General features: G+C 49.9%; 2 protein-coding genes across 8 annotated transcripts in view; one reads left to right on the forward strand and one right to left on the reverse strand.

Annotated features, from left to right (window-relative positions):
* ALS2CL (ALS2 C-terminal like) overlaps window positions 1–12,889 on the forward strand; it is a 25,673-nt gene extending 12,784 nt beyond the window's left edge. For 6 of the 7 annotated variants that reach the window (XM_031470167.2, XM_031470165.2, XM_031470166.2 and 3 more), the window contains 12 exons: window positions 854–931; window positions 1,788–1,918; window positions 3,062–3,235; window positions 3,389–3,485; window positions 3,659–3,816; window positions 4,354–4,422; window positions 5,311–5,484; window positions 6,043–6,085; window positions 6,922–6,983; window positions 7,090–7,239; window positions 7,547–7,643; window positions 8,069–12,889. In XM_031470167.2, the coding sequence (XP_031326027.1) occupies window positions 854–931; window positions 1,788–1,918; window positions 3,062–3,235; window positions 3,389–3,485; window positions 3,659–3,816; window positions 4,354–4,422; window positions 5,311–5,484; window positions 6,043–6,085; window positions 6,922–6,983; window positions 7,090–7,239; window positions 7,547–7,643; window positions 8,069–8,146 (1,311 nt within the window). In that variant the 3' untranslated portion in view covers window positions 8,147–12,889. The remainder of the gene's footprint in view (window positions 1–853; window positions 932–1,787; window positions 1,919–3,061; window positions 3,236–3,388; window positions 3,486–3,658; window positions 3,817–4,353; window positions 4,423–5,310; window positions 5,485–6,042; window positions 6,086–6,921; window positions 6,984–7,089; window positions 7,240–7,546; window positions 7,644–8,068) is intronic. The other variant, XR_010384868.1, reaches the window with a different exon arrangement.
* Window positions 10,483–26,099, reverse strand: FAM240A (family with sequence similarity 240 member A; the record flags this gene model as incomplete). The annotated part of the gene is made up of 4 exons (XM_010997150.2): window positions 10,483–10,617; window positions 11,437–11,532; window positions 22,380–22,461; window positions 25,951–26,099. Coding segments are annotated over 4 exons (462 nt in total), but the record flags the coding sequence as incomplete, so codon positions are not given.

The raw sequence follows: 26,099 nt of genomic DNA on the forward strand, positions 1-26,099 counted from the left end.
TGTGAGGAATCACTGAGATAGCAGTGGTGAAGTGCATGGTGGTGGTGATGCCGGCAGCCTCCACAACTGACCTTCCCAGACCCCTAACTAGATGCCTAGCTCTGGGCTAAGCCTCCCAGCATGGTCTCGTGGGATCTTCCCAGTAGCCCTGGGGTCATGTCGTTGTCCCTAGTGTGTCAGTGATAAATGTGAGGCTCAGAGAGGTCCGAGAACCTGCCCAAGGTCACATTCTATTGAGTGGCAGAGCTGAGAGCAGCCAGCACACCAGCCCTCACCTTCTGCATCACCCACACCCTGCCAGGTTCTTGGCGCGTGGTGGGGCTCTGGACTGATGGCTGTTATTGTTATTGTGGCTTGTTTGTTTATCTATATTTTGTTCTAGAAAGGATTAAAGGAGGAAGAAAAGACAAGAATAGGTACATAAAATAGAATCAGAAGTGAGTAGAACACAAATTGGATCCCATTTGGCTCTGAGCTTTCTGGCATCCAGTGCAGCAAGGGAGCCTGGTCAGCTCCACTGTCCCCGGCATCAGCGGCAGGGAAGTGGGGATGGTTCAGGAGAAGCCCAGCACTTCCTGAGCTGTAGGTGGGAAGGAAGGGTCCCCCAGGAGGCTTCCTGAGACAGACCACTGGAGGGGAGAGCCAGGTCCCTGGGTGTCGGTCAAGGTAACCCAGGGACGAGGTCCATGGGGCTGGGCCAAGGGCTACATCCCATGTAGGCACAGTCCTGGGAGGTGTGACAGGGCTCAGGACCCTTGTGCTGTGGGTCACTGCCTGCCTCCCTGACCCCCAACCCCTGGTCTCTGGCCCTTCCTAACCCGCTGCTGCTTCTCTCCCCGGCTTCCTTCCCTAGGGCCCAGGGATCCTTCTCTCTGACGATGACTCCTTGTATGAGGGCAACTTCACCAGGGGCCTGACCCTCTTGGGGAAGGTGAGAGCCACTGAGATCCTACTCCACTCCCTGCCCAGGCCTTGGCTGGAGTCTAATCTCCCTGCTTGGAGCCAGGGCTGAGGGTACAGGCTGAAGGTAGGGGAGGAGCTCTCCCATCTCCATTACATCCAGGAGGCAGGTACAGCGACCCCCTCCCTGCTGCAGAGGTGTGATTTGATCCGGTGTGAGTCAAGAGGGGACAGGTGGGCTTGCCTTGGGTATAGAGGGTGCCGGTGGTCTCCTGGCTGTGTTCCCTACTGCCCTCAAGTTGGGGATCCACCCCGTTCATCACCACCATCAATGCCTGGAGGCATTGTCTTTCAGTGTGTTCCTGCCCAAGCTGACCCAGCAAAAGACAATTGTGTCCCTAATGGGGCATTTGAAAATGTGGGGACTATTTTGGTTTCCTAATGACTGGACGTCACTGTGGCATCTAACGGGTGGAGACCAGGAATGCTGTGAATGGGATAGCCCCGTGCAGCCAGGAGTTGACCTCCTCAAGGCCAGACATACTTCCTGCCCTCCCTAGGCCTCTGCCTACTTCTGGACTTACCCCCATGCCAGCCCCACAGTGGTGGTCCTCCCCATTCTGACCTCTGAGTCCCTCCTCTGTCTCCCTTCCCATCTCCTACCTCAGAGATGAGCCCCTTGGTGGTGGGCACAGCTCTTGGTCAGGGGCTTCTGCAGGGGTGGAGGATTATGGGCCTCTCAGGGTGGGATAGGTTGAATGGATCGTGGGAAGGCTGCCCACCAGTCCATAGACTCTGTGACCCAGGATGGACAGGTATGATTGGATGGAAGGGCAGGTGGACAGACAGATGGACAGACATTCCCGTAATCCTCTCCTGACTTCCAGGGCAAGGTCACCTTCCCCAATGGCATCACCCTGGAGGGCTCTTTCAGCACTGGGGCAGGGAGAGGACTGCATACGCAGGGCGTGCTGGACACAGCTGCCCTCCCTCCAGACCCAAGCAGCACCTGCAAGAGGTGAGAGCCTGGCTGTGCATTCCACAGCCTGTCTGGGGGTGTGTCTGTGTGTCTGTGTCTCCACCCCAAGGACTCAGGTCTCATTAGAAGGGCTCCTCTGTTCTTCCACTTAGCTCTTTGGAGAGTTCAGGGAGCTCAGGTCATGCAACCGTAACTCCATATGCCATAAAACTGGAGTAAAATATTATGTGTAGGCTTTGCTTAGACCTTACTTTTTTTCCAGGAAGGGTACAAGGCAGTTTATGAAACAAAACAGACAAACAAGAATAAAATAGGAAATAAAAGTCTGAGTTGAACTGAAAAGAAAGGGAAGTGCAGGTAGGCCCTACGACAGTTATGACCATGTATTGGCCTGGCTCTGAGTTCCCTGGCAGACAAGATGAAGAAGGAAACTTGTTAAGTGGAATCACTGTCCCTATCATAGGATATCTGAGAAGGGGATAGAATAGGGACAGGGCTCTTCCTTAGAAAACTGTGTTCAAGTGGTGGCTCTTGTTATGTTGTTGAGGTGTGGGTGGTGGTTCTAATGGTGCCAGCTAGCATTTCGGATGTGGGGAGGAGATACAGGTGATTACTTGACCCATCGTCCCTGCATGTTTCTTTTCCCTGACGGTAGGACCTAGAAGTGGACAGCAAACCCTAGGGACATTACCCAGCCCGGGTAGGGTGCAGGTGTAGGAAAATCTGTGAGCATGACATGGAGGGCAGTGTTTACTAGACACACACACAGCCCGACCCCTGGGCCTGTTGGCCAAACTCGGGAAGGAACCAGGTGTGGTGGGAGGGAGAGTGGGATCTTGTGGCAAGGGAATCCTGGGCTTCAGGCCCTGGTCTCTCTTAGGCCAAGACCTCACTCTCTGGGCTTGGTGTCCAGCTCTGCAGCTCTTTCTTTCTCATTTCCAGGGCTCTGTGTGCCCCCTCCCTCTTCTCTATCATGGAGTAGATTCTCTCTGTCCCTTCTCTGCCTGTCCTTTCTCCTCCTGGAGCCCTGGAGGTCAGGCCCTTCTGCATTCCTCTGTCCATCTGCCCTACCCAGGCCCTGACTCTAGGCTGGGTGGGATATCCCCACCTCTCCAAGGGCTGGGCAGGGTCCTGCCCAACATGAGTCCATCCCTATCCCGTTTCCCGCCACCTCCATCGCAGGCAGCTGGGTCTGGGTGCCTTCCCTGTGGAAAGCCGCTGGCAGGGCGTCTATGGCCCCTTTGGGGACTTTGTTCGTGCTGGCTGCCCCGGAGACCTGCGGGAGGCCCTGCTGGGCTTCCATGTGCAGAGCTCGAGGGAGCTGCGCAAGTCCCAGGAGTACCTGTGCTGCGAGAGGTGAGGCCCAGGCGTGCATGGGCGTGTGTATCCACGGGGCATCCAGAGAGCTGGTGCTGGGGTCAGTGGGACTCTGAGTGGGCCAGGGAGGAAGGCTTCCCAGAGGAGGTGGGCCCGGGCATCAGTGAGAGACACATGTGCGTGGTGCCCCAGGACCCACCCCGAGGACTGCGTGGGCAGGATGGAGGACATCCTGGAGGAGCTGCTGCAGCACCGGGAGCCTGAGGCCCTGCAGCAGTACCTCAGGAAGGTGAGGGTTCCAGGGGAGGTTACTGAGCAGAGGGGACAGGCCTGTGGGCCCTTTCTGAGAGGGCCTCGGTGTTCCCATCTAAGAAATGGGAGCAGTCTTGTGGTCTTGCCTGGGTATGCTGTGCTGCGGCCCCTGGTGCTGAGCATCTCTTTGCTGCCTTTTCACCTGCCCAGGCTCTGAGCAACTCACTGCACCCGCTGGGAAAGCTGCTCCAGACGCTGATGCTGACCTTCCAGGCCACATACACAGGCATCGGGGCCAACAAGCACCTGCAGGGGCTGGCGCAGGAGGAGGTGAAGCAGCACGCCCGGGAACTCTGGGCTGCCTACAGGTGAGCTTGGCGGCACGTGGGGACAGCCACTGCCCTGTGACCCCAGCAGGGTGGGGCTCTGCTCTTTCCTAGTGCCTGGGCAGCAGTGGAGCCTCTGCCAGAGGGTGGATTGGTCAGCATGCAGCTGGTGCACACTGAGGTCAGAGGTGATAACAAGGCCTGACCGCAGCCTGCAGCCAGAGTCCAAGCCCCAGTCAGGCCCTAGGCTGGCCCTTGACCCCAGGGGAACTCTAACCCCACTGCAGGCTGAGCCTGACCCTGGACTTAGACCCTATCTCGAGTCCTTGCTGAGCTGTGATGCCATCAAACATTACACACAGGAGCTCGAGACGCTGCAGTTCCTTCTGCTATGGCTTTCCAGGACTCTTGCGTGGACATCCAGTACTTCCAGCCTCCTAATGGCTGAGGTTTCGGAGGCTGGGCTCTGCAGACTTCATGCTCCGTGGTTCTGGGGGGCGCAGCCCACCTGCCTGGCCTTTGGTAGACTCGCATTCTGTGGGAGACGGCAGTTTCACCGCCTCTTTCTTTGGTTTGCAGGGGTCTGCTGCAGGTTGCCTTAGAGCGCAAGGGCCAGGCCCCAGAGGAAGAGGAAGATGCAGAGACAAGGTGACCGCCCCCATGGAGTCTGCAGGTCCTTTCCCCTGATGCAGCCTCACACCTTTGCTCCTGGGGCCTCCCTCAGGGGAAAGGGGCATTTCTGGGGAAGTGCGGGGGTTCATGCTGTTGACCAAACATTGTTCATTGACCCTTTGATGATCAGAAGGACCCATGACCTCAGTTCCTTGATCAACCTGGGAGGGGGCACTGCATGATACAGCAAATGCATCTTTGTTCTAAGCATGTTGTCCCAACCTCATCTGTTGAGTGCACAGAGGGTGAGCAGCTGCCCCAGGCACCTCCTTCTCCCTGTGCACAGATGGGGAAACTGAGGTCTGGCAGGGACTGAGCTGGAGGTCACACAGGGCAGGAGTTAAGTGGGTTATTAAATCTGTCTCTCCCAGTCCCCCCAGACCAAACCTTAAAATTTGCCTTCAGATTCCAGGCCTGGAGATCCTGATCGGAGAGGCCCTTCTGTCATTGCATTGCAGGAGGCATGGGAAATGGGGTTAGACATTAGGGAGCACTTGCCCCGAAGTCCTAGGAATCACAGAAAACTAGGAGGCAGAACCGAACTCGCCTGGAATGGCTGCTGAGAGCTTTGCCACAAGTCACATGTCCATTAGGGCCCTGGTTTTGCATTCAATCAGATGGGGATCAAAATCCTGCCCCACCTGCCATATTGGTTCTCAAAATTAAATGAGAGAATGAAGTGGTCTTGGATATCAATTGACTGTGATGTGACTAAGAACAGGCTGGAAAGGATCTTCTCAGGAGTGGAGGAGGGACACTGTTTGTGGTGGACGAGGAGCTCTGTGGGCTCTTTGAAAGGCAACCCAAGTAGATTCCTCACCATCACCCTGCTGACCCCGACCTGTCCTGATGGCTCTCACTCAGGGACCTGCAGGTGCATGGATTGGTGCTGCCCCTTGTGCTGCCCAGCTTCTACTCAGAGCTCTTCACTCTCTACCTACTTCTTCATGAGAGGGAGGATAGTCTCTACAGCCAGGGCATCGCCAACCTGAGCCTTTTCCCCGACACCAAGCTACTTGAGTTCCTGGACGTGCAGAAGTAAGCTTCACCCCTCCCACCCATCAAACACCACGTTTGCCAGAGTTCTTGTGTAGCAGAGGATACAAACTCAACTCAAATTGTTTTCAGCAAAAAAAGGGGGGGGAGGTTAATTAGCTTATGTACCCAAGAAGTTCTAGAGTGTATTGGGTGTGACTAGATTCAGGTGTGGCTGGATCTAAGTGCTCAACTGCATGATAAAGGGAAGCAACTTCTCTCTTTCTCTGTTGGCCTATCTCTGGTCTACCTTGCTGTCTGGCCCGACCCCCGGGACTTTGTCCTTGAGGGCCCCCTGGCCTACAGCCTTCATCTTCCACTGTGTCCAAGTCCTGCTTGTGTTTTGGGGCCACATGGAGGGAGGCCCTCTCAAGGAGCACCTCCTGGCCTCCCCTTTCCTGGGCTCCACACAAGCTCTCTGGGATGTCATTGTGTATCCCCTGCCCCTTCCCTGTGCTCAGCCCTGCAGGGGGACATGGGGACACAGGAAATTTGCCCTCTGACCTTAGACCCTGCCCCCTGATCCTGGTAAAACCTCTCATCTTGCTTCTTAAATTTCAGGCATCTGTGGCCCCTCAAGGACCTCACACTGACGACCAATCAGGTGAGAGAGTGAGCCCATCACCTGCCCGGGAGAGGGAGGTCTGAGCCTGAGCGAGGCCCCCAGGTTCGCCCGGGCTTCCAAGCAGCTCCCTGCCTCATGGTCACTGGTCAGAGGCTGCAGAGGAGCTGGGGCAGGGCAGAGGTGAGTGATGGAGGAGATGGCGGGCTTTCTGTGCCATCTGACCCCCATGTGGGTGAGCGCTCAGCCACTGTGACCAGGCTTACATGTGGGCTTCACCCCTTTTACTGGCTGTACGACCACGGGCAAGATACTCGATCTCCATGCCTCAGTTTCCCCATCTGTGGTAGTACTCCCTGTTGCAATACTCATGTAATTATCATGGGGGGAAGTAGGCCAGAACACAAGGGCCAGTGGTTCTCAAAGTGTGCTCGCCAGGCCAGCAGCATCAGCCTAGATCTTGTTAGAAACGCAGACCAGACCTACTGAGTCAGAAACTCAGGTAATGAACTTGGAATCTGTGTTTCAACAAGCACTGGGGTTCAAGAGCCATTGACATTGGCACTTAGAACTGGGTGGCACCCAGTGACCATTGGCTGTTACCATTTTGTTTATCCATGTTACCAGAATGTTTATCCATTTTGATTCGCTCAGCTTCCTGGAGACCATTTACCCCACCTTACAGTTGAGTAAACTGAGGCTTACAGTGGAGCTGTGACTTACCCTGGGTCACTCAACCCTTGGGGCAGAGCTATGCTGAAACCAGTGATGGGGAAGGGGTGGGTGACGAGGGGCTCAGGGCCAGCCTTGACCCTGGGAGGGAGGAGGTGACAGAGCTGGGGGACTGGGACCTCATCTAACCTGCTTCCCCACCACAGAGATACTCCCTGGTCAGGGACAAGTGCTTCTTGTCAGCCACGGAGTGTCTGCAGAAGATGATGTGAGTCTACACCCTGGGGAGGGTGGGGTGGGAGGCAGGAGTGTTGAGGCCCCTGGTTGGGATTGAACCTGAGGGCCTTGATCTGGAGCCAGCTACCTTGCTGCAGCACCACCGTGGACCCCCGGGAGAAGCTGGAGGTGCTGGAAAGGACGTACGGGGAAATAGAGGCCACCGTGTCGCGGGTGCTGGGCCAGGAGCACAAGCTGCCCATGGATGACCTGCTGCCGCTGCTCATCTATGTGGTGTCACGTGCCCGGTGAGTCCCAGCCAGGCTGGGAGCTGGGGGTGGGCTGCAGGAGTTTCCCTTCCCATCCTGTCCACCCTCAACCAAGGCCCACTCTGAAGTCTTTGAACGTCAGGGTTTATGGACAGAGCCTTACTTGGTACAGTTGAGGAAGCTGAGGCCCAGAGTGGCCCACCCAGAGTCCCATGGGTGCCAGATGCAGAGCAGAGACCACATCCCAGGTGTCCAGCCTCCCAGACCAGGGCTCCTTCCCAGCTGCTGGGTGCCTGTCCCTGAGAGGTCCCCTTCTCCCTCTCACTGTGGGTCGGTTGTCCTCCAGAATCCAGCACCTAGGAGCTGAGATCCACCTGATCCGTGATATGATGGACCCCATGCACACAGGAGGCCTGTATGACTTCCTGCTCACGGCCCTGGAGGTGAGGGGCAGAGGAGGTGGGCCCAGGCAGAAAAGCCCTGGCCGCGGGGGCAGACCCCTTTCCGGCCCCAGACACCGTCGTGGGATAAGCTCAAATTCACAGCTCATGTGTGTCTCCATGGGAAGGGTCCTCACAGAGCCCCTGCTCCTGCCCTTGTTAAAAGGGGCTGGGTGTGGGGATGTGGGCACAGTGCATCCCGGCTCTCAGCTCGCTGGGGCTGAGGGTGTTCCAGGCTGCATCCCCGAGCACCATAGGAGAGGGAAGACCCCATTTCCTTGCAGACTGTGGCTGAGGCCTGAGTTGGAGACATAGTAGTCCAGGCCCTACACTCCTGAGCCCAACTGGAAGCAACCCAGTATCAGGCCTGTGCCCGTGGCTGGGAGCAGGGGGGCCAGCTGGCCTCAGCCTTGCCTCTCTCCCGCCAGTCCTGTTACGAGCACATCCAGAAGGACATGAAGCTGCACCGCTTATATGGCTGCTGGAACTCCAAGGAGCCCTGGTAGCCTGACTTCTGGACAAACTGCAGAACTGAGAGGGGCCGCCGTAGAATTCTCGTGGAGCAAGCGCAGCCCAGCGTGGCCCCTGTGGCCCAGGGGGCAGAGGGCCGGGTGGGTCCTGGGGGTGTCTCTTGGAGGAGATGAGGTTTCTCTCAGGAAATGCTGCTGCTGTCCTGACTGGGATGAGGGGTGGGGGGTGACGGGCGTGGCCCCAGAACTGGTGGTTTCCCCTCCTCCCACCCTCTGCCTGACCCTTGCCTCCAAGTTACTGAGCCTCTCTGGGCCTCAGTGTTGCCATCTGTAAAATGGTGGACTAGATGGTCTGTAAAGGACCTCTCATCCATGTTGCTGAATTCTAGCATCCTTCTGGAAGACTGCCTTTGGTCTGTTGGGCTGTAACTGAAGTTCTCATGTCACAGTCCATGTCATTCCGTTTTTCCATTCCTGGTCAGAGGCTCCAAGCTGCTAGTGACCACTCTGTTTATCGAGCCTTCTTCCCACGAGTCATCTCCTGTGGACCTTCTTCCTTCCCGACTCTGCCCCAAGGCCATCTGGCCTCTCAGGGCTGCAAAGCAGGAACAGCTCCAGCTCCACCCGACCTACTGGGTGGCCTCTGGCAAGCCCTGCCCCTCGTCGGGTATGCGGTTGAGGGGGTGGGCTTGGAGGTCTCTGACCTGTGCTCCACATATCATGGCGGTGCTGGAGAAAGCTGAGGAGGTGGGGGGAGGAGACGCACCTTAACTGCCTCACCCCAGCAGGTGCCATGGGAATTACACACCTGTGACCTCTGTGGGCCTCTGTGCAGGAGGGACAGCAGGGGCACAAGGCTGGCCTGTGCTCTGACTGTCAAGCGCCTCTGGTTTAGGACCTGCCAGGAGTTGGGGAGGGAGGCAATGGGGGTTCAGGTGCCTTGGGGCAGGGAGGACTTTATTTAATTAGTGGGTCTAGTGTGGGACCAAAAGAGCTGGGTCTTGTCGGGGGAGGGGGGGAGGGCTTCATCCCTGCCGGGCCTCAGTTTCTCCTCCTGATAGGCCTGGTGACCTGCAGGGACTCCCCCTGCCCTAACGGGAGATGTGAGTGTTCTGGCAGGGTGACTGTTCTGAGGTGGTCCAGGGGCACAGCATGGGGAGAGGGTGGATTTATGCAGGGCCGTAGCTCTGGAGGACAAGCTGGGCCCAGTTGACAGGCCCATCCTGGACTGTAAGCACGTTGGGTCACCTGTCTTGGCTCTAGGTGTGCCTTCCATAAATGAAGCCCCAACCTCGGCCTGTGAGGGGAGGGCTGTGGGGGCCTCTGAGAAAGCCCAGCCCTCCTGAGCCCAAGGCTGAATCCCCTCCAGGAGCCTGATGGGGACAGTGTCCGAAAGACCCTCAGAGACAATGTGGGGCAGTGGGCTGAGAGACTCAGCTGCCCCGCTGCGCTTCCACCCCCAGGGGAAGGGGTGGGGGAGAGCTTTCTCTGGCTGGTTCCTCCAAATATGGCAGCTTGAATGCAGAAAGGTCTTGGGCTCTGGTTTTGTCAGAGACCCCTGTGGTGGTCCCATGGAAGTCCCTGGAAGGGAGTCGAACTAATGAAGAGTGAGGATATCCAGAATCCCATGGGCAGCTCACCAGCATGTTAGCCCTCTCCAATGGTTATCAGCTAGTTCCTGTCCCTTGACAAGTGACAACAGCCGTGCCTGAAGGCAGCCCTGAGTTGGTGCGATGCTGCAGCCTCACTCCAGAGAACCCCACATGCTACTGGGCCTCCGTCAGGATCAGCAGAAGCTCACTGCAGTTCAGATTGACCAGGACCCTTCCACCCACCCTCTCTCTGGGCATCTCCTGCACCTACTGAACTGGGGCCTCTGGACAGGCCCTCAGGAGATTTCCAGGGCAGCTCAGGCTGCTGGGTCAAACCCTTTCAACAAAACAATAGGGCTGGCAGGAACCTTCGCATTAGCCATTAGTGAGTGAGCAAACTGACAGCTGCGGGCAGTGCTTCTTTACCGAAGAGACACCTGGAGCCAGGTCACCACCTGCCGTGTGGGTGCCTCTGGGAGGCTGATGGAAATAACTACCCACAGGCAGGCGAGTCCACACCCCAGTGATGATCTCTTCCGGTTGCTGCAGGAGCCCCTTCGGCCACAGTGAGAGCACTGGTGTCCGCTCTGCAAGTCAGGTTGGTAACCAGGGACTCCAGCACCTCCGTGAGCTGGCTGGCATCAGAAGCAGCCTGGAGGGGCCCAGTTCAGGCCCCCTCTGCCCTCCATCTTTCTGGTCCCTGTCTCTTCTCCAGAGTGAGGACTCGGCTTTCAGCAGTGATCGTGAGGAAGAGGTAAAATTCTTCATAGTAGACCTCAGTCAGGACTTGAGGATCACCAGGGCCAGAGAGGAGAGAGGCCAAGGGTGACGCTGCTCGTTGGCAGCCCACAGGTGGCGTTCTGACAGGCTATGAAGGACCACTCCTGCCCTGCCCTCGAGGGCCAGGACTTGGGGCTGAGAAAGACAGAGACACCGAGAGTTATTAAACGACCTCTCAGTGAGCAGACGTGTCCGAGTCTCACAGCCCTGGCCCTGGAGACCCACTTTTGCCTTGGTGACCCAACCCCGCCCCCAGCTGCAGCCCTGGCCCTGTGTGCAGGCTCAGGCAACTTCTCAACCTCGGCTTCCCCTGCCTGCTGCTCCCCCTCAACAGTCAAACTTATCTGCTGCCACCCCCTGCTCTCCAGCTCCTGCCCCTCGATGTTCTGTCCCCAGAAATGTCCCCCTCCAGTCCCACTGGGTCCCAGGCTGCTCTGTCCTCACATTCCCAGCTCCTGTGAAGCCCTGTGTCCCAAGGCAGGAGCGTCCTCACTCCCCAGCTCTTCCCCAGAGCCCCTTCCCCAGCCCCATCACCTTATTGGTGTGTGACAGAGGGGTGCCCGCTTCCCCCTGTTCTGCAGGCACACTGCTCACCACCTCTCCCTGGGCTGGCGTCAATAGCAGTGGGAGCCAAGAATGGAAACAGCTTGACTCAGGAGAGGCCAGACTGTGAAGGTCCTTGGTCCCCAGGGCAGGTCTGCATTTAAGGCTGGCAGCGCCTGTAGCATCTGTGCAAACAGAAGCCCCTCAGGCATGACCAGGACAGGCAGGGATCCACAGGGAAATGGAGGCCCGGTCAAACTTGAGCCAGGAACAGACGGGAAGTTGTTGCCAAAGCCTCAGGAGAAAGGGAAGAAAAGACAGATGTCCTCTCTGTCTCTGAGGCTCGGGTGGACCTCTCCAGGGCACCAGGGGCTCAGGCCTGGTCCTCCTGGCCCAGGGCCCCTTCCACACCTGGCAGCGATGTTGCTGGTCTGGCAGGCGTCTCCATGCAATGATCTGCTGCTGGTCATTGAGCTCCCACTGCAGGATGTGGTAGCCAGGCTTCAGCTGTTAACCCAGTTGTGGTTGATGGAGCTGGTATCCTCCTGAAGGGGACAGGGGCCAGAGAGTCCTGCCTCCCTCCTTCAGTCAGTGAGCCTTGCCAGGAGCCTCCTGGATGCCAGCCCTGTTCCCTGCATGGGGTATGGTCTGGAACACATCAAATGAGATCCCAGCCCTCTTCAGGTGAAAAGGGCTGGCTCTTCTCTGCCAGAAAGGCACCAGCAGACTGCCTGTGCTTGCTGGGCAGAGAGGAGGGGGAGCTGAAGAAATTGAGTCCATGGCTAATCCAAAGTGGGGGCTGGTGAACAGCTAGAGCTCTGACCAAAGGCTGTTTATTCAGACCACCCTTGAGGGTGCTGGGAGCCAGGGTAGCCCGGGCAGCCCCTTGCCCCCCGCAGCCCCAGAGAAGGGGCTATGCTGTGTATATGAAGCAAATGCTCCCTGAGCAGGAACCTGAGTGAAGGCCACCTGGCCTCAGCTGTCGGCGCTCCCAGATGGATGGCTGCCCACTGTGGGGTCAGCAAATGGTGGGGACTGCCCTCCCGTGGGCACTGGGGAAGGGATAAGTTCAGGGTTAGGGTCAAGATCAATGTTAGGGATTAGGGTTAAGATCAGAGTCAAGATCAGTGTCAGGTTAGGGTTAGGAGTTAGGACTGAAGTGAGGGTGAGAGTTTAGGATGAGGTAGGTTAGAGTGAGGGTCGAGGTCAGGTTTGGGTCAGCTCAGGTCCAAGTGCGGTCGGGGCTTTCCTGGTTGGCTTGGTCAGGCGTTGAGCTCTGGCTTTTACTCTTGTCGTGAACAAGAACCAGGGGTGGAGCCAGGCTGCCAAGGCCTCGGTGAATTCATCAATGACCTTGGCCAAGCCCTTCCCCTAACTGGGTCCTGTGTGCTGTGTGCGAGGAAGGTTGCAGCTCAGGCTCTGTTGTTCTGCCGTCCTAGAAGGAGGAGGAGACCCGGAATGCCTTCTGGGGAGAGCAGGAAGAAGTGCAGCTTGGGCTCTGGGCTTGGAAGGGGCTTCTGCAGGCAGCCCTGCACCTCCGGCACGTCAGAATGTGGTGGCCATGCCCGGGGGTCCACTAGCAGTTGTCACCATGTCCTCATGCTCGGTATCAGCAATATCTGTAACTGCCCGATCCAGCGAGCGCAGGCAGGAGGTGAGAGAAGCCCCAGGCTAGCATCTCCCATCCCCAGCTCTACTCTGCCAGCCACAGGCCCCATCACCTGCTTCCTGAAGGTAGGCATGGGAGGGAAAAAGGGGAAGCAGGAGGAGGCGCGTTATGTGGCTGGGATCTCTTGTAGCCTGTGTGGGACTTTTCTTATCCCCCCCTCCCCACTTCATAATTAAATATTGTATTTAAACGGTAGTACTTTTCTGGGGAACTGCCACAATTACAGTCTACTTATTCTTCCCAGCTTTTATTTCTGAAGAGTCCACTTCATCTTTCAGTGGTACCTGTTGTCTGTGGGTGATACTGGGCATGAAATGTCCCATGAATGCCAGAGAGCTGCTTGCTGCTGCTTGCTGCCAGAGACCGTGAGGGCTGCGTCATTGTCTGATGGACTGTGTTCAAGGAGTTCAGATATGTAGCAGCACATTTAGGATTCTTTCCTTGACTGCCGGAGGGATGCACCCCTTTCTCAGAGTTCTGGGTTCCTGCCTCATGGGGCCCATCTTCCATGGGTTTCTATGTTTTCTTATTTTTAGCCTCTTCCATGTCTTCGTCCAGCTCTACGGCGAGGAAGCTGCTTCCTTCCTTCCTTCCTTCCTTCCTTCCTCTTTTCTTTCTTTCTTTCTTTCTTTCTTTCTTTCTTTCTTTCTTTCTTTCTTTCTTTCTTTCTTTCTTTCTTTCTTTCTTCTTCTTCCTTCCTTTCTTTCTTTCTTTCTTTCTTCCTTCCTTCCTTCCTTCCTTCCTTCCTTCCTTCCTTCCTTCCTTCCTTCCTTCCTTCCTTCCTTCCTTCCTTCCTTCTTTCTTTTCTTTCTTTCTTCCTTTCTTCCTTTCTTTCTTTCTTTCTTTCTTTCTTTCTTTCTTTCTTTCTTTCTTTCTTTCTTTCTTTCTTTCTTTCTTTCTTTCTTTCTTTCTCTCTTCCTTCTCTCTTTCTTCTCTCTTTCTTTCTTTTTTCTCTCTTTCTTTCCTCTTTTCTTTCTTTTTTCTTTTTCTGTTGTACCCACAGTTACAGTTTATTAAAGGGGAAGGATACAGGATCAAATCAGCCAAGGGAACAGAAGCACAGGGCAGGAGGAAGCTGCTTTCTGTAACTGAGCATTCCTTATTCGACTTTTCAGTTCTTCAGTTGCTGGGTGTGGTAGACAGAATAATTGTCCTCTAAAGATATCTGAGACCTAATCCCTGGGACCTATGAATATGTCACCTTATATGGCAAAAGGGACTTTGTAGGTGTGGTTTAGGGAGCTAATCCTAAATTATCTGGGTGGGCCCAATCTAATCACAAGGGTCCTTAAAAGTGGAAGAGAATCAGAGTGAGATGTGACCACAGAGGAAGGGCTGAGAGATGGAGGTGTGAGCACAGGAAGGTGAGAGCCTCTAAGAAGCTGGAAAAGGCAAAGAAATGGATTCTTTCCTTGAGTTTCCACAAAGGAACACAGCCCAGTGAGAGCCGTGTCAGAGTTCTAACCCACAGAACTGAAAGATAAGGCATCTGTGGTGTTTTAAGCCACCTAATTTGTGATAATTTGCTATAGCAGCAATAGAGAACACATACACTGGTAAATGCTTTTATATTAAATTGTCTTTGTTAATGTAGCTGGGGAAGTTTCATCCTCCCCATCTCTGGCTAATGCAGAGACACCCTCACGTCCTGCGTGCTCCCGTCACTCCACATGGTGAGCAGTGTGAGCTCAAGGCGGGCCCCACCTCACCCACCTTTATCTCTCACGTTGACTGGCTCTGACTCGCAGGAAAGTCTTCAACACAGCCTCTGTGTGTCTCTGATCTTGTATAACCTGTAACTGGTCCCTGCATGGCACAGATCCCAGCAGATTTCCAGGCTCCTGGGAAGCCAAAATTCTGTTTCCTCCTTGCTGGGAGATCTTAAGCTCATAGATTCCCCTGTCATCACGGAGAGCCTCTCCAAAGCTGGGACTTTTAGCCCCAAACCATCTTCAGTCTTACATGTTAGGTCCTTCTGGTCATGTGGACCCAGCTCACTCAGGGCAGGTAAACCATACGCCTTACAGTTCTCTCAAAAAGGGATGCTGTGGCTTCCTCCACAAACCTTCACAAAAATGAATACCAGATAAATTGAATACTTAAAAGGTAAACATAAAACTCTAAATATTTTTAGAAGAAGAGACAGAAGAATAAGTCCTCAAATTTGGTTAAAAATGACCATTTAAAAAAATTGTAGTCAGTTAACGATGTATCAGTTTCTGGTGTATAGCATAATATTCCAGTCATATATTCGTTTCATGTTCTTTTTCATTAAAGGTTATTACAAGATATTGAATATAGTTCCCTGTGCTATATAGTAGAAATTTGTTTTTTATTTATTTTTATATACAGTGGTTAACACTTCCAACTCTCAAACTCCCAAATTTATCCCTTCCCACCCCCCTTCCCCGGTAACCATTAGATTGTTTACTATGTCTGCGAGTCTGTTTCTGTTTTGCAGATGAGTTCATTAGTGTCCTCTCTTTTCTTTTTTTAGGTTTCACATGTGACTGATGCCACATGGTATTATTCTTTCTCTTTCTGACTTACTTCACTTGGAATGACAATCTTTAGGTCCACCCATGTTGCTGCAAATGGCATTATTTTATTCCTTTTCATGGCTGAGTAGTATTCCATTGTATAAATGTACCACAGCTTCTTTATCCAGTCATCTGTTGATGGACATTTAGCTTGCTTCCATGTCTTGGCTATTGCATATAGTGCTGCTATGAATATTGGGGTGCATGTATCTTTTCAAATTAGAGTTCATTCCAGATATATGCCCAGTGGGGTTGCTGGATCATATGGTAAGTCTGTTTTGCTTTTTGAGGAATCTCCATACTGTTCTCCATAGTGGCTGCACCAAACTACATCCCCACCAACAGTGTAAGAGGGTTCCCTTTTCCCACACCCTCTCCAGCATTTATCATTTGTGGACTTTTGAATGATGGCCATTCTGACCAGTGTGAAGTGATACCTCCTTGTAGTTTTGATTTGCATGTCTCTGATAATTGGCGATAATGAGCATTTTTTTCATGTGCCTATTGGCCATTTGTATGTCTTCATTGAAGAATTGCTTGTTTAGGTCTTCTGTCCATGTTTGGATTGGGTTGTTTGTTTTTTTTTGTTGTTGTTGTTATTAAGTTGTATAAGGTGTTTATACATTCTGGAAATTAAGCCTTTGTCAGTTGTATCATTTGGAAGTATTTTCTCCCATTCTGTAGGTTGTCTTTCTGTTTTGCTTAGGTTTCTTTACTGTGCAAAAGCTGATAAGTTTAAGTAGGTCCCATTTGTTAATTTTTGCTTTTATTTCTATTGCCTGGGTAGACTGCCCTAGGAGAACATTGCTAAGATTTATGTCAGAGAATGTTTTGCCTATGTTTTCTTCTAGAAGGTTTATAGTATCTTGTCTTATGTTTAAGTCTTCAAGCCATTTTAAGTTTATTTTTGTGTACGGTGTGAGGGAAGCGTTCTAACTTCATTGATTTATATGCAGCTGTCCAGTTTTCCCAACACCACTTGCTGAAGAGACTGTCTTTTCTCCATTGTATATTCTTGCTTCCTTTGTTAAAGATTAATTGACTGTAGATCTGTGGGTTTATTTCTGGGCTCTCCGTTATGTTCCATTGATCCATATGTCTGTTTTTGTGCCATTACCATGCTGTTTTGATTACTGTAGCTCTGTAGTATCGTCTGAACTCTGGGAGGGTTATCCCTCCAGATTCATTCTTTTTCTTCAGTATTGCTTTGGCAAGTCTAGGTCTTTTGTGATTCTATGTAAATTTTAGGATTATTTTTTCTAGTTCTGTGAGAACTGTCCTGGGTAATTTGATAGGGGTTACATTAAATCTGCAGATTGCTTTGGACAGCATGATCATTTTAACGATGTTGATTCTTCCAATCCAAGAGCATGGGATATCTGTCCATTTCTTTAAGTCATCTTTAATTTCCGTAATCAATGTTTTGTAGTTATTAAAGTTGCCTGTCATAAACTGACATAATAAGGCAGGCTTACTTTATTAACTTATTTCATGTCTGTCTACCTACACTGCTTCCCGTCTTTTATGTCTTTTGCACATTACACACCTAAAATTCTGCTTATAATTTATGCCCTTGACAATCAATGTATGGTTACTTCAGCCTTTCACTCAAGAATCCATCAGAAAACACAGTATAGAATTTAAGAATCTGTGAAAATAATGTCAATAAACCACCAAGATTGCCACCACAGGAAACCCGCAGACCAGGAGTAAATCAGTGAGACAAGGCATTGATCCCTCCAGCCTCCCCTGTCCTCACCCCCCACCCCCGCTCCTTTAAGGAGAAAGATTCTTAGGGGTGGGGCAGAGGTCTGCCTTTCTCCATGAGGCATTTCTGGGGAAACTCAGAGAAGGATAGGACCTAATCTTCCATGGTTCTGTTGGATGCAGACACCTGTCTCCATCCTATCTGGGCATAAATGTACAATTTTGTTTATCAAGGAGAAACTACCAGCTGAGAAGCCACAGATCACACCCGGAGGTGGGCTCAGGCCTGGCCCAGCGGGACTGGGCATGTGTGGGAAGGTCACAGAAGCACCTCAGCCCTGTAGTGCCTTTCATTTTATAGGCTGAATGGAAACGCTTGGACAGCTATGAGATGCTGAAATCTTCCTGGTCAGGAAGTGCCCTTGTGAAAGGGAGAAGCCTCTGAAGCTTAGCCACTGACATTAACCTCTTTTGTGTGGCTAATTCAGACAAGCTGAGCTAGCTCTCTGCTAAAACGGGGAGGAAATAAGCCTGGGGTGACAACTATTCAGTCTCCTCAGCCCTGCTGTGAATGCGGTGTTGTTGAGGAGTTTCTCATAGAGCAGTGTCCTTATGCGAGCCCTCCATTCATTCATCCAACAGATAAGTTTTGTGACTTACAATGTATTATGAGTGTTGTTCCAGACCCTAGGGCTGTACGGGATGCCGAGGGGGCCAAGGTTTCTGCCTTCACATTCAGCCTCTGAGCCCGCTGAGGGGATCTCGGGCTCCCTGGCCCTAACTTACCCTAGCTTTCCTTTCCCCACAGCCAGACCATGTAGCTGGAACCTTCCTTTCACCATCTTCTCCCATTGCATTTCTCATGTTCTCCCAAAGCTGGCCTCCAACCCAGTGGATGCGTTATCCTGGTGACCCTTCCATAGATTAGAGAAAAGGAAGCAGTCTCTGCTCATTTCCAAGGAGCACAACCAGGACGATTTGGCTCTCTGAGAGGACACTGAGCCAGTGGGGCAGACTGGACTGAGAGCTGAGCTTCAAGGGCCTGATTTATCCTCTAAGGCTCTTTTGGCCTTGACCAAACGAACCCTACATTGCATCTGTACATCTCTTATTTTCCAGGAATAAACAACTTTCTGCAAATACATGTTTTTCCTAGAAGAGAATTCCTCTAGAGCTTTAAAATGATGAATTACATCCATACAGGTGGGCATGAAAAGCTCACTCTATGATCAATCCTAAGAGAAGAATTTCATTTTGCTTGCTCTTTACAAAAACACTAAACTAAAACATTTGTAACCAAAACATACCGATCAATAAAAACCTCTTCAGTACAGATTCAGCCTGGAAATAGGATAGAGCCCCAAGAGCAACACTTGGGTATTTCAAAAGATAGGCATCCCTTTTTAATACTCAGAGACGAGACATTCACAGACTGTTTCACGGGCCAGCACACCCATAAACCGTTTCCCCATGGAAGTGGGATCTCAAATCACCACCTCCTCAGGGTAATTTTCAGATACTCTAAAAATGGATATCTTACCACTTACCGTCAACAACTGAGCAGTGACCTGGGAATAGAATTCTGTCTCCATTTGACACTCCACTTAAAAGTACTGCTTGCAGCCAGCTTCCTGAGTGACCTACAACCCACGCTCCCTTGCACCTACCCTGAGTGAGCCGTCGCAGCCGCCCAGTGGAGGTAACCTTGGAAAGGATGGGAAACACTGACCTTCTCTTATAAATTAGGCAGTCTAAAGGTGGTCAATTTTAATTGTGTTAAAATTGCTGTCACCCTGGAACTAGGGTGTAGTGGTCTGAGTGTAAACCCTGTATACTTTAGAAGGTAGAACAGATATTTTGAGGGTAGAGCTGGCAGGATCTGTGAGTGGCTTAGAAGGAAGGTTTAAGAGAAAGTGAGAAGTCGGGGTGACTAGATTTGGGTCTGAGTCATGAGCAAATGGGGCACCATTCATGGCGATAATGAGCTTGAGGGGTGGTGGAAGTTGGGGGTGGGTATGGAAAAGCCTTTGGGAAACATCTTAGAAGAAAGAATGCTTGATCTTGAAAGTCTAAGTGCAGGAACAGCCTTTAAGTGCACGCCTTTGAAGCCCATTTGTAACTAAGAAATTATCATTCATAGAAGCTTAGCTACCTCTTCAGTTGTTTTACACCATCTGTTTGCCTCCTGTGACTATGTGTCAGGCACTGTACTTTACTTATAAGGAAGGTACTATTATTAACTGTATTATAAAGATGAGGAAGCTGAAGCTCAGGTCTTAAAATAACTTGACTAAGGGCCCCTAACTACAATTATGCAGGGTAGAATTCCTTCTCTTATATTTGTGTTATATGGAAAGTTAGCCCAACACTGTAGGTGTTTTGTGACTTCATCACTTCTGTTCTTTTTTCTTTTTTTTTTATTGGAGGTACTGGAGATTGAACCCAGGTAGTGCTAAGCATGCACTCTACCAGTGAGCTATTTCCTCCCCTGCTGTTCTGTGACTTCAAAACAAACAGCACCAGCTCCCTGGTCCCTGTGAAGCAGTGTCCCTGTCCAGTAGCTTCTCCTGGTCACTAGGTCCTTTCTCCGGCAGTGCACAGTACTTACTTGCTGAAAAAAGTGCATCTGAGAGAGATGTCTTTGAAAAATTTTTGGAGTATATTTATGATGACCACATTTCTTCACACAGGATCAGATATTGGCAGCACATTTGAAATTGGGACTGCTCTGGAGAACCCAGGTTATTAGGCTGCCCTTGAGATGAACTGTGAGTGGTTCATTTGCAGAATTTGGTCCTGAGATGAGTGGACTCTGGGCGCTCTCCTCCCAGTAAGTAACCCATAACCACACTTCTCAGACTGCCGCTTTCCCCTAGAGGTGTAGCTTGGCACTCTAGAGCATTGCCCACATCTGCAGCCTCTGGTCCCAGCAGACTTCACATGTGACGTGGGAGGCCCTGTCTCTAAAGAACAGCCCCACTCCCAGATCCAGACCCTGAAATCCCCTTTTCATCTATATTATTTGTGACTTTTTTATGAGTAAGAGAAATCAACGCCAGCAGCCAGACCCCAGGAAGGACCAGAACTGGGAGTGGAAGGCTGCCGAGAACCCTGGAGGGCACACTTGCCACCCCCGTGTTTTTCTCCAGCTGTCTGCTTCCCTCTTATTTCCTAGCAGTTAGGCTTCTCTGTTTTCTAGTCATGGTGGTGGCCCCTGGAACTCTCAGATTTCCACTGTATTTGTTCAGATGCTCAGAAGAGAATGGATTCTTTCTTGGTTCCACCTGACCCCTGGCAAACTCTGCTGGGTCCACCATGCTCTCTTATGAACCCGAGTCAGGACAGGGCTTTGTGGGTACAAACGTGGCTGTGGTGGGGGCCACAGATTTGGAGAGAAATAGCCAAAAAGAAACTTCTCCTCTGAGTTTAGCTCTGGGCAGACGCTGCTCGGAATAGTTAAGTGCGGGAGCGTGACTGGGCTCCAACAAGGAGATCTGTTGAGGACCTGTGAGTTTTGCCATTTGGTTATAGTCCCCTTGGATCTGTAGGGACTAATGATTTTCTACTCAGTACCCTTTCCATTTTCTAAGAAACTGCTCCTTCCCCATTCCATGTAGTCCTGATGGGAGTCATACAGTATTTGTCCCTTTGTGACTGGCTTATTCCACTTAATGTAATGTCCTCCAAGTTTATTCATGTAGCGTATGTCAGACATCCCTTCCTTTTTAAGGACAGTGTTCCATTGTATATATAGACCACAGTTTGTTGATTCATTCATCTTTCGATGGACACTTGGGTTGCTTCCACTTTTTGGCTACTGTGAATAATACTGCCAGGAACATGAGTGTGCAGACATTGCTTCAAGATCCTGCTTTCAATTCTTTGGGGTATATACGCAGAAGTGGAATTACTGGGTCATATGATAATTCTATGTTCAATTTTTTAAGGAACTGATACACCGTTTTCCACAGCAATTGCACCATTTTACGTTCCCACTAACAGTGCACAGGGTTTCAACTTCTCCACATCCTCACCAACACTTGTTATTTTCTGTTTTTTTGATAGTAGCCATCTTATGGGCGTGAGGTCGTATCATTGTAATTTTGATTGCATTTCCCTAATGACTCATGATGTTGAGCATATTTTCATGTGCTTGCTGGCTATTTGCATGTCTTCTTTGGATATTTCTATTGAATTTCTACTTGAAAATGGCTACTCAAGTCCATTACCCATTTTTTAATTGGGTTGTTTATTTTTGTCATTGAGTTATAGGAGTTCTTTATAAATTCTGGATAAATTTCTTATCAGATATATTTTTGTAAATGATTTCTCCCATTCCACAGGTTGCCTTTTCACTCTGTTGAGCATGTCCTTTGATGTACAGAAGTTTTAAATTTTGCTGCAGTCCAATTTATCTATTTTTGATTTTGTTATCATAGCCGAGAAAACATTGCCAAATCCAATGTCATAAAGCTTTCCCCCTATGTTTTCTTCTAAGAGTTTTATAGTTTTAGCCCTTACGTTTGGTAACCTTGCTCCCTGAATGTATAAGGCTTTGCAGGTGCTGCTTACAACTATCAAGTACTTTACAACATGCATCTTTATACTCCCTTGTTCTGGTTGGAAACTGTTGCCCCAGGCCCAATTATGGTTTGCACTTTTAGAAGCAACGACCCTGTATGAGGACCTGAGAGATGGCTGGGCAGTGACAATGGTATTTCAAAGTCCAGGATCTATGTGGCAGTCGCTTTGTTGGAGTGGCCAGATATACTTTAGCCAGCATGTGGAGATTTAAAATAAAGCAATAAAATGAGCACACATACCAGTGAAGGCATGGCAACCAAGTTTTATTAAAATTATCTTGATCTTATTAAGTGGTTTTTGAAGAAGCTGATGAAATCCATGTGAAGAAAAATATTAGACCAATTAATCTGCAAGCCTTATTTTAATGACTGTTTACACTATTTCTATTTCTGTGAAGAGATGCATTTTTCTTCTCATAAAAAGAAAACAGGAGAAAGGATTACATGATGCTGTTTCCTACGAGAAATGTGGAGCACAACTACTATGCAATATTTAATGGATGACCATGAAGATCATCTCTCCTGATGTGCTTAGAATTTTAAATACTGGGATTTCAAAATCAGAAGATAATTATATGGAAATAAAGTATGCTGCATGGAGCTTTGATGTTAAAAGACATCTTTAGAGAATTGGGGATCATATTCTGGCCGCCATGCAGAGAGGACTGACTTGGCTAATAATTCCCACTTAGCACTGGGGAAGGAGTCACAGGTAAATCCCCTCACAGGTCGGGGAAACAATAGTATGGGATCTGTTTGGTGTAGAAAAAGGACTCAGGGGTTTGCACTGGCTTCTCCTGGCAGAGTGACTTCAGTGGTTTGTATCCTCTTGTGTCAATGAAGCTCTTGGCCAACGCTTGCCCGCTTTTCTGTCTCATCTGGATTGTTCCGTAGTCTCAGCTTTGTTTCCAGTTTCTGCTTCCATTCTTCTCTGAGCCTGAAAATAGAAACAGAACACACACAAATGGAGCATTCATCTCCATGGCTTTTGGTTCACGGAAGCTTCCTTCCTTTTTACTCTGAAGGTGCCTGTGTATGCATGTGTGTACATGCGAGTGTTATGTGTGGGCGTTCAGGTTTTAAAAGGTATGCAGGGGACTTGCAAATTTAAATATATACATATATGAAGTCTCACTTCTATTCAAGTGGTATTCTAGTCTTAATCTCTGAACTTCCTTTTGAACGTGCAGTACCTTTAAAGTACAGGAGAAAAGAAAAAAACCTGTCAGTTGAGAACCTTTCAAGAACAGGGGTGAAATAAAGTTGTCTTCAGATATGCAGAAACTGGAAGAGTTCATCACCAGCAGACTGCCACTACTTGACATGTTAAAAGAAGTCCTTGGAGCAGGTGGAAAAATGACACCTCGTGGAAATCCGCACAGTGGAACAAAGAGCACCAAGAGAGGCAAATGCGCGTGTGCACAGTAATGCTTTTTTTTCTTTAGTCAGTAGTTCAAAGTAAACCTGTTCATGATGTAATCTGGGGTTTATAACACATATGGAAGTCAAATTGTACTTTGCACAATAGCACAAAAGCCAGGAGGGGAACCGTGGGACTGTTCGATAGTAAGCTTCTCACCCTCTACAGGAAATGATGAATCACTTGAAGGTAGACTGTGATAAGTTAAAAATGTATATATAAGTCCTAAAACAACCACTAAAATAACACAGATTTAGTTAAAAAGAAAACAGAGGAGATAAAATGGAACCGTAAAAAATATTTAATCCAAAAGAAAGCAGAAAAAGAAAGGAAATAAAGAACAGATGAGAATAACAGGAGACAAATAACAAAATGCTAGGTTTAAACCCAATCTTACCAATTAATGTTAATGACGTCAGTAATCTAATTGAAATGCAAAGGTTGACAGATTGACAATATTCAAATATATGTGGCCTACAAGAAACTCACTTTAAATATGAAGACACGAGTAGGTTACAAGTAAAAAAATGGAAAAATGTCCCATCTTAACCCTAATCAATGAAAGCTGGAGTGGTTATACTAACATCAGACAAGGCAGAGTCATAGCAAAGAATATTACTCAAGAGAAAAAGGGTTGTTTTAACATAATAAAGGGGTTAATTCATCAAAAGGATATTAAAATCCTAAATACTTATGTACCTAATAACAGAGCTTCAAAATACACAAAACAAAATGTGACAGGACTGTCAGGAGAAACAGACAAATCCACAACTGTAGTTGAAGACCTCAATACCCATATTTCAACCATCAGTGAAACAAGTGGACAAGAAGTCAATAAGGATATAGTTGAACAACACTGTCAACTAACTCCCCCCCACTAATTAAAGACAGTGACTCCCCACCATCCCTCTTACATTCTCTTTGTGTCTGTTTCTCTATGATGCAAACAACAAGGAGGAAACTGAGGCACAGGAAGACTTGCTGACTCATCCAGAGGGCTCTTCCTTTGGCATCTCGCTGTTGCTCTATTCAATCCTGGATTAAGTGGGAGCGTGGGAGAGGGAGGGGAACTGACATTCGAGAGCCCTGACCTTCAGCCCTGCACCATGCTGGATGCTGTAGGCACATTTTCTTAAACAACCTAATGAACCAGGACTGTCTTTTCCAATTTGTGAAGGGTCAACATGGAGGAATGGTTAACAGCAGAGACCCTCTGGAGCCAGACTATCCAGGTTCAAATCAGAAGAGGCAGGAGAAGGATAAATAAGTTACAGGTTTGCTCTCCCACCAGCCAGAAAGCTTCTTCCCTGCAGTCTTCTGTTACGTGCACAGACAGATACTGCACATATATATTTTAATGTTTTAACAAACCACACAGTTTGTTTTCAGAGCCTATTTTGCTTTTTGTTTCTGTGTTTATATGACTTCATTTATCTTAATTGAAATGTAGTTGCTTTACAATGTTGTATTAGTTTCAGATGTACAGCAAAGTGGTTCATTTATACATACATACATATAGATAGATATAGATATATTCTTTTTCAGATTCTTTTCCATTATAGGTTATTATAGGATACTGAATATAGTTCCCTGTGCTATACAGGAGGTTCTTGTTGTTTGTCTATTTTATATATAGTAGTCTGTATCTGTTATTCCCAAACTCTTAATTTATCCCTCCCTGGCCCCCTCCCCACTTCAGTAACCGTAAGTTTGTTTTCTATGTCAGACTCTATTTTGTTCACCTCTTGGCTTGCTCCCTTCTTGGAGGCAAGGCTTTTGCATCTTTCTCAGTCCAGTTTCCCTCCACCTGAGGCCTTCTGTGTACTCCCTGGGGGACACAAGGGACATAGGACTCAACGTGGCCTCTGGTGTGCAGCATTCTGAGTGGCCTGGCCTGGGGGAGGAAGACGGCAGGGACTGCAGAAATGACTGGCTGCCCAACTCATCTTCTCCGAGAATCCCTGGACAAGACACCCTAACACAACACCTCAGCAGGTAGGACAGACTGCCTTTTCTTGCCTCTGACCAGGAATGTGGCTGAGAGGCTGGGTTCCCCTCTAGGGCTGAGGATGGGGTTTTGGAAGGAAAACCGTGAGTTTAACTCTTGTGAGTTATCCATATTCTCAGCCCAGCAGCCATGGGCTGACAGGATGGAGTCACGGGCCCTGCCGTCAGGCCAGCACACACCTGCCCCGTCACTCCCGGGTCACACACTAGCTGTGGTCTTAGTGAACAGTCAGTGGTGGAGCTGTTCCCTAGGAGGGAACAGAGAACTGGACCGGTCCCTCCCTGTGGCCTGTGGGTGGCTCCCTGCTGCCGCTGGGAGGCAGTATCTGTGAGGGTGGTGAGATGCTGCTGTTTCCACAGAGACAGCAAGCCTGGTCTGCTGGCCACTCGACTCCCTTGGCGAGAGCAGGGATGCACACCAGTCTCCCTCCCCGCCACCCAGATCCACGCAGGCAGCCTGGGACTTTACCCAGGTGAGCACGGAGAACTGGTCACCGTCTCCTTTGCTTGATTGCTCTTCACAGACATGTCTGCTGACCTGCTCCCCAAATTTAGGGTAACCCTCATGTGCTAGAAATGATGAGGGAGAGGAGAGGTTTTTCTGTTTATAAAGATAGAAATTAGAGTGTACATTTGTTAACTTAGGAGAATTTTCTAAATTACTGCCCATAACCATATGGTGGCAGGACCGCGTGTATGGAAAATTAAAATAATTACATCCTCTAGGATGCCCACCTGGCATTCTTCTAGGGAAATCTATTTTGCCTTTAAAAAACAGACAAGCAAGGGTGATTATGACGTGTCCATGTAGGTTCACAGACTGTAACACATGTATGCTCCTGTGGGGCACGTTGCTGGTGGGGGAGGCTGTGCGTGGCAAAGTGATATGAAAACTCTCTACTTTCTGCTCAGTTTTGCTGTGAACGTAAAACTGCTCTAAAAATTAGTCCATTTTTTAAAAAGTTAATTCACCAAAGAATACACAAACAAGCCACATACTTTCTCAGTGCACTTCTTCCCAGGCGATACTCCTCTGATTCTCGGTAGTGAGTCTGTTTGCCGATTTCCCTTTCCCAGAAGCGTTTGAGCTCGTGACAGGTGTTCCGGCAGAAGACCTCCCGGCGCACGTACTGATTGTTCATCCCCTG

The sequence above is a fragment of the Camelus dromedarius genome, chromosome 17 (assembly GCF_036321535.1).
Source record: "Camelus dromedarius isolate mCamDro1 chromosome 17, mCamDro1.pat, whole genome shotgun sequence".
NCBI lineage: Eukaryota > Metazoa > Chordata > Mammalia > Artiodactyla > Camelidae > Camelus > Camelus dromedarius.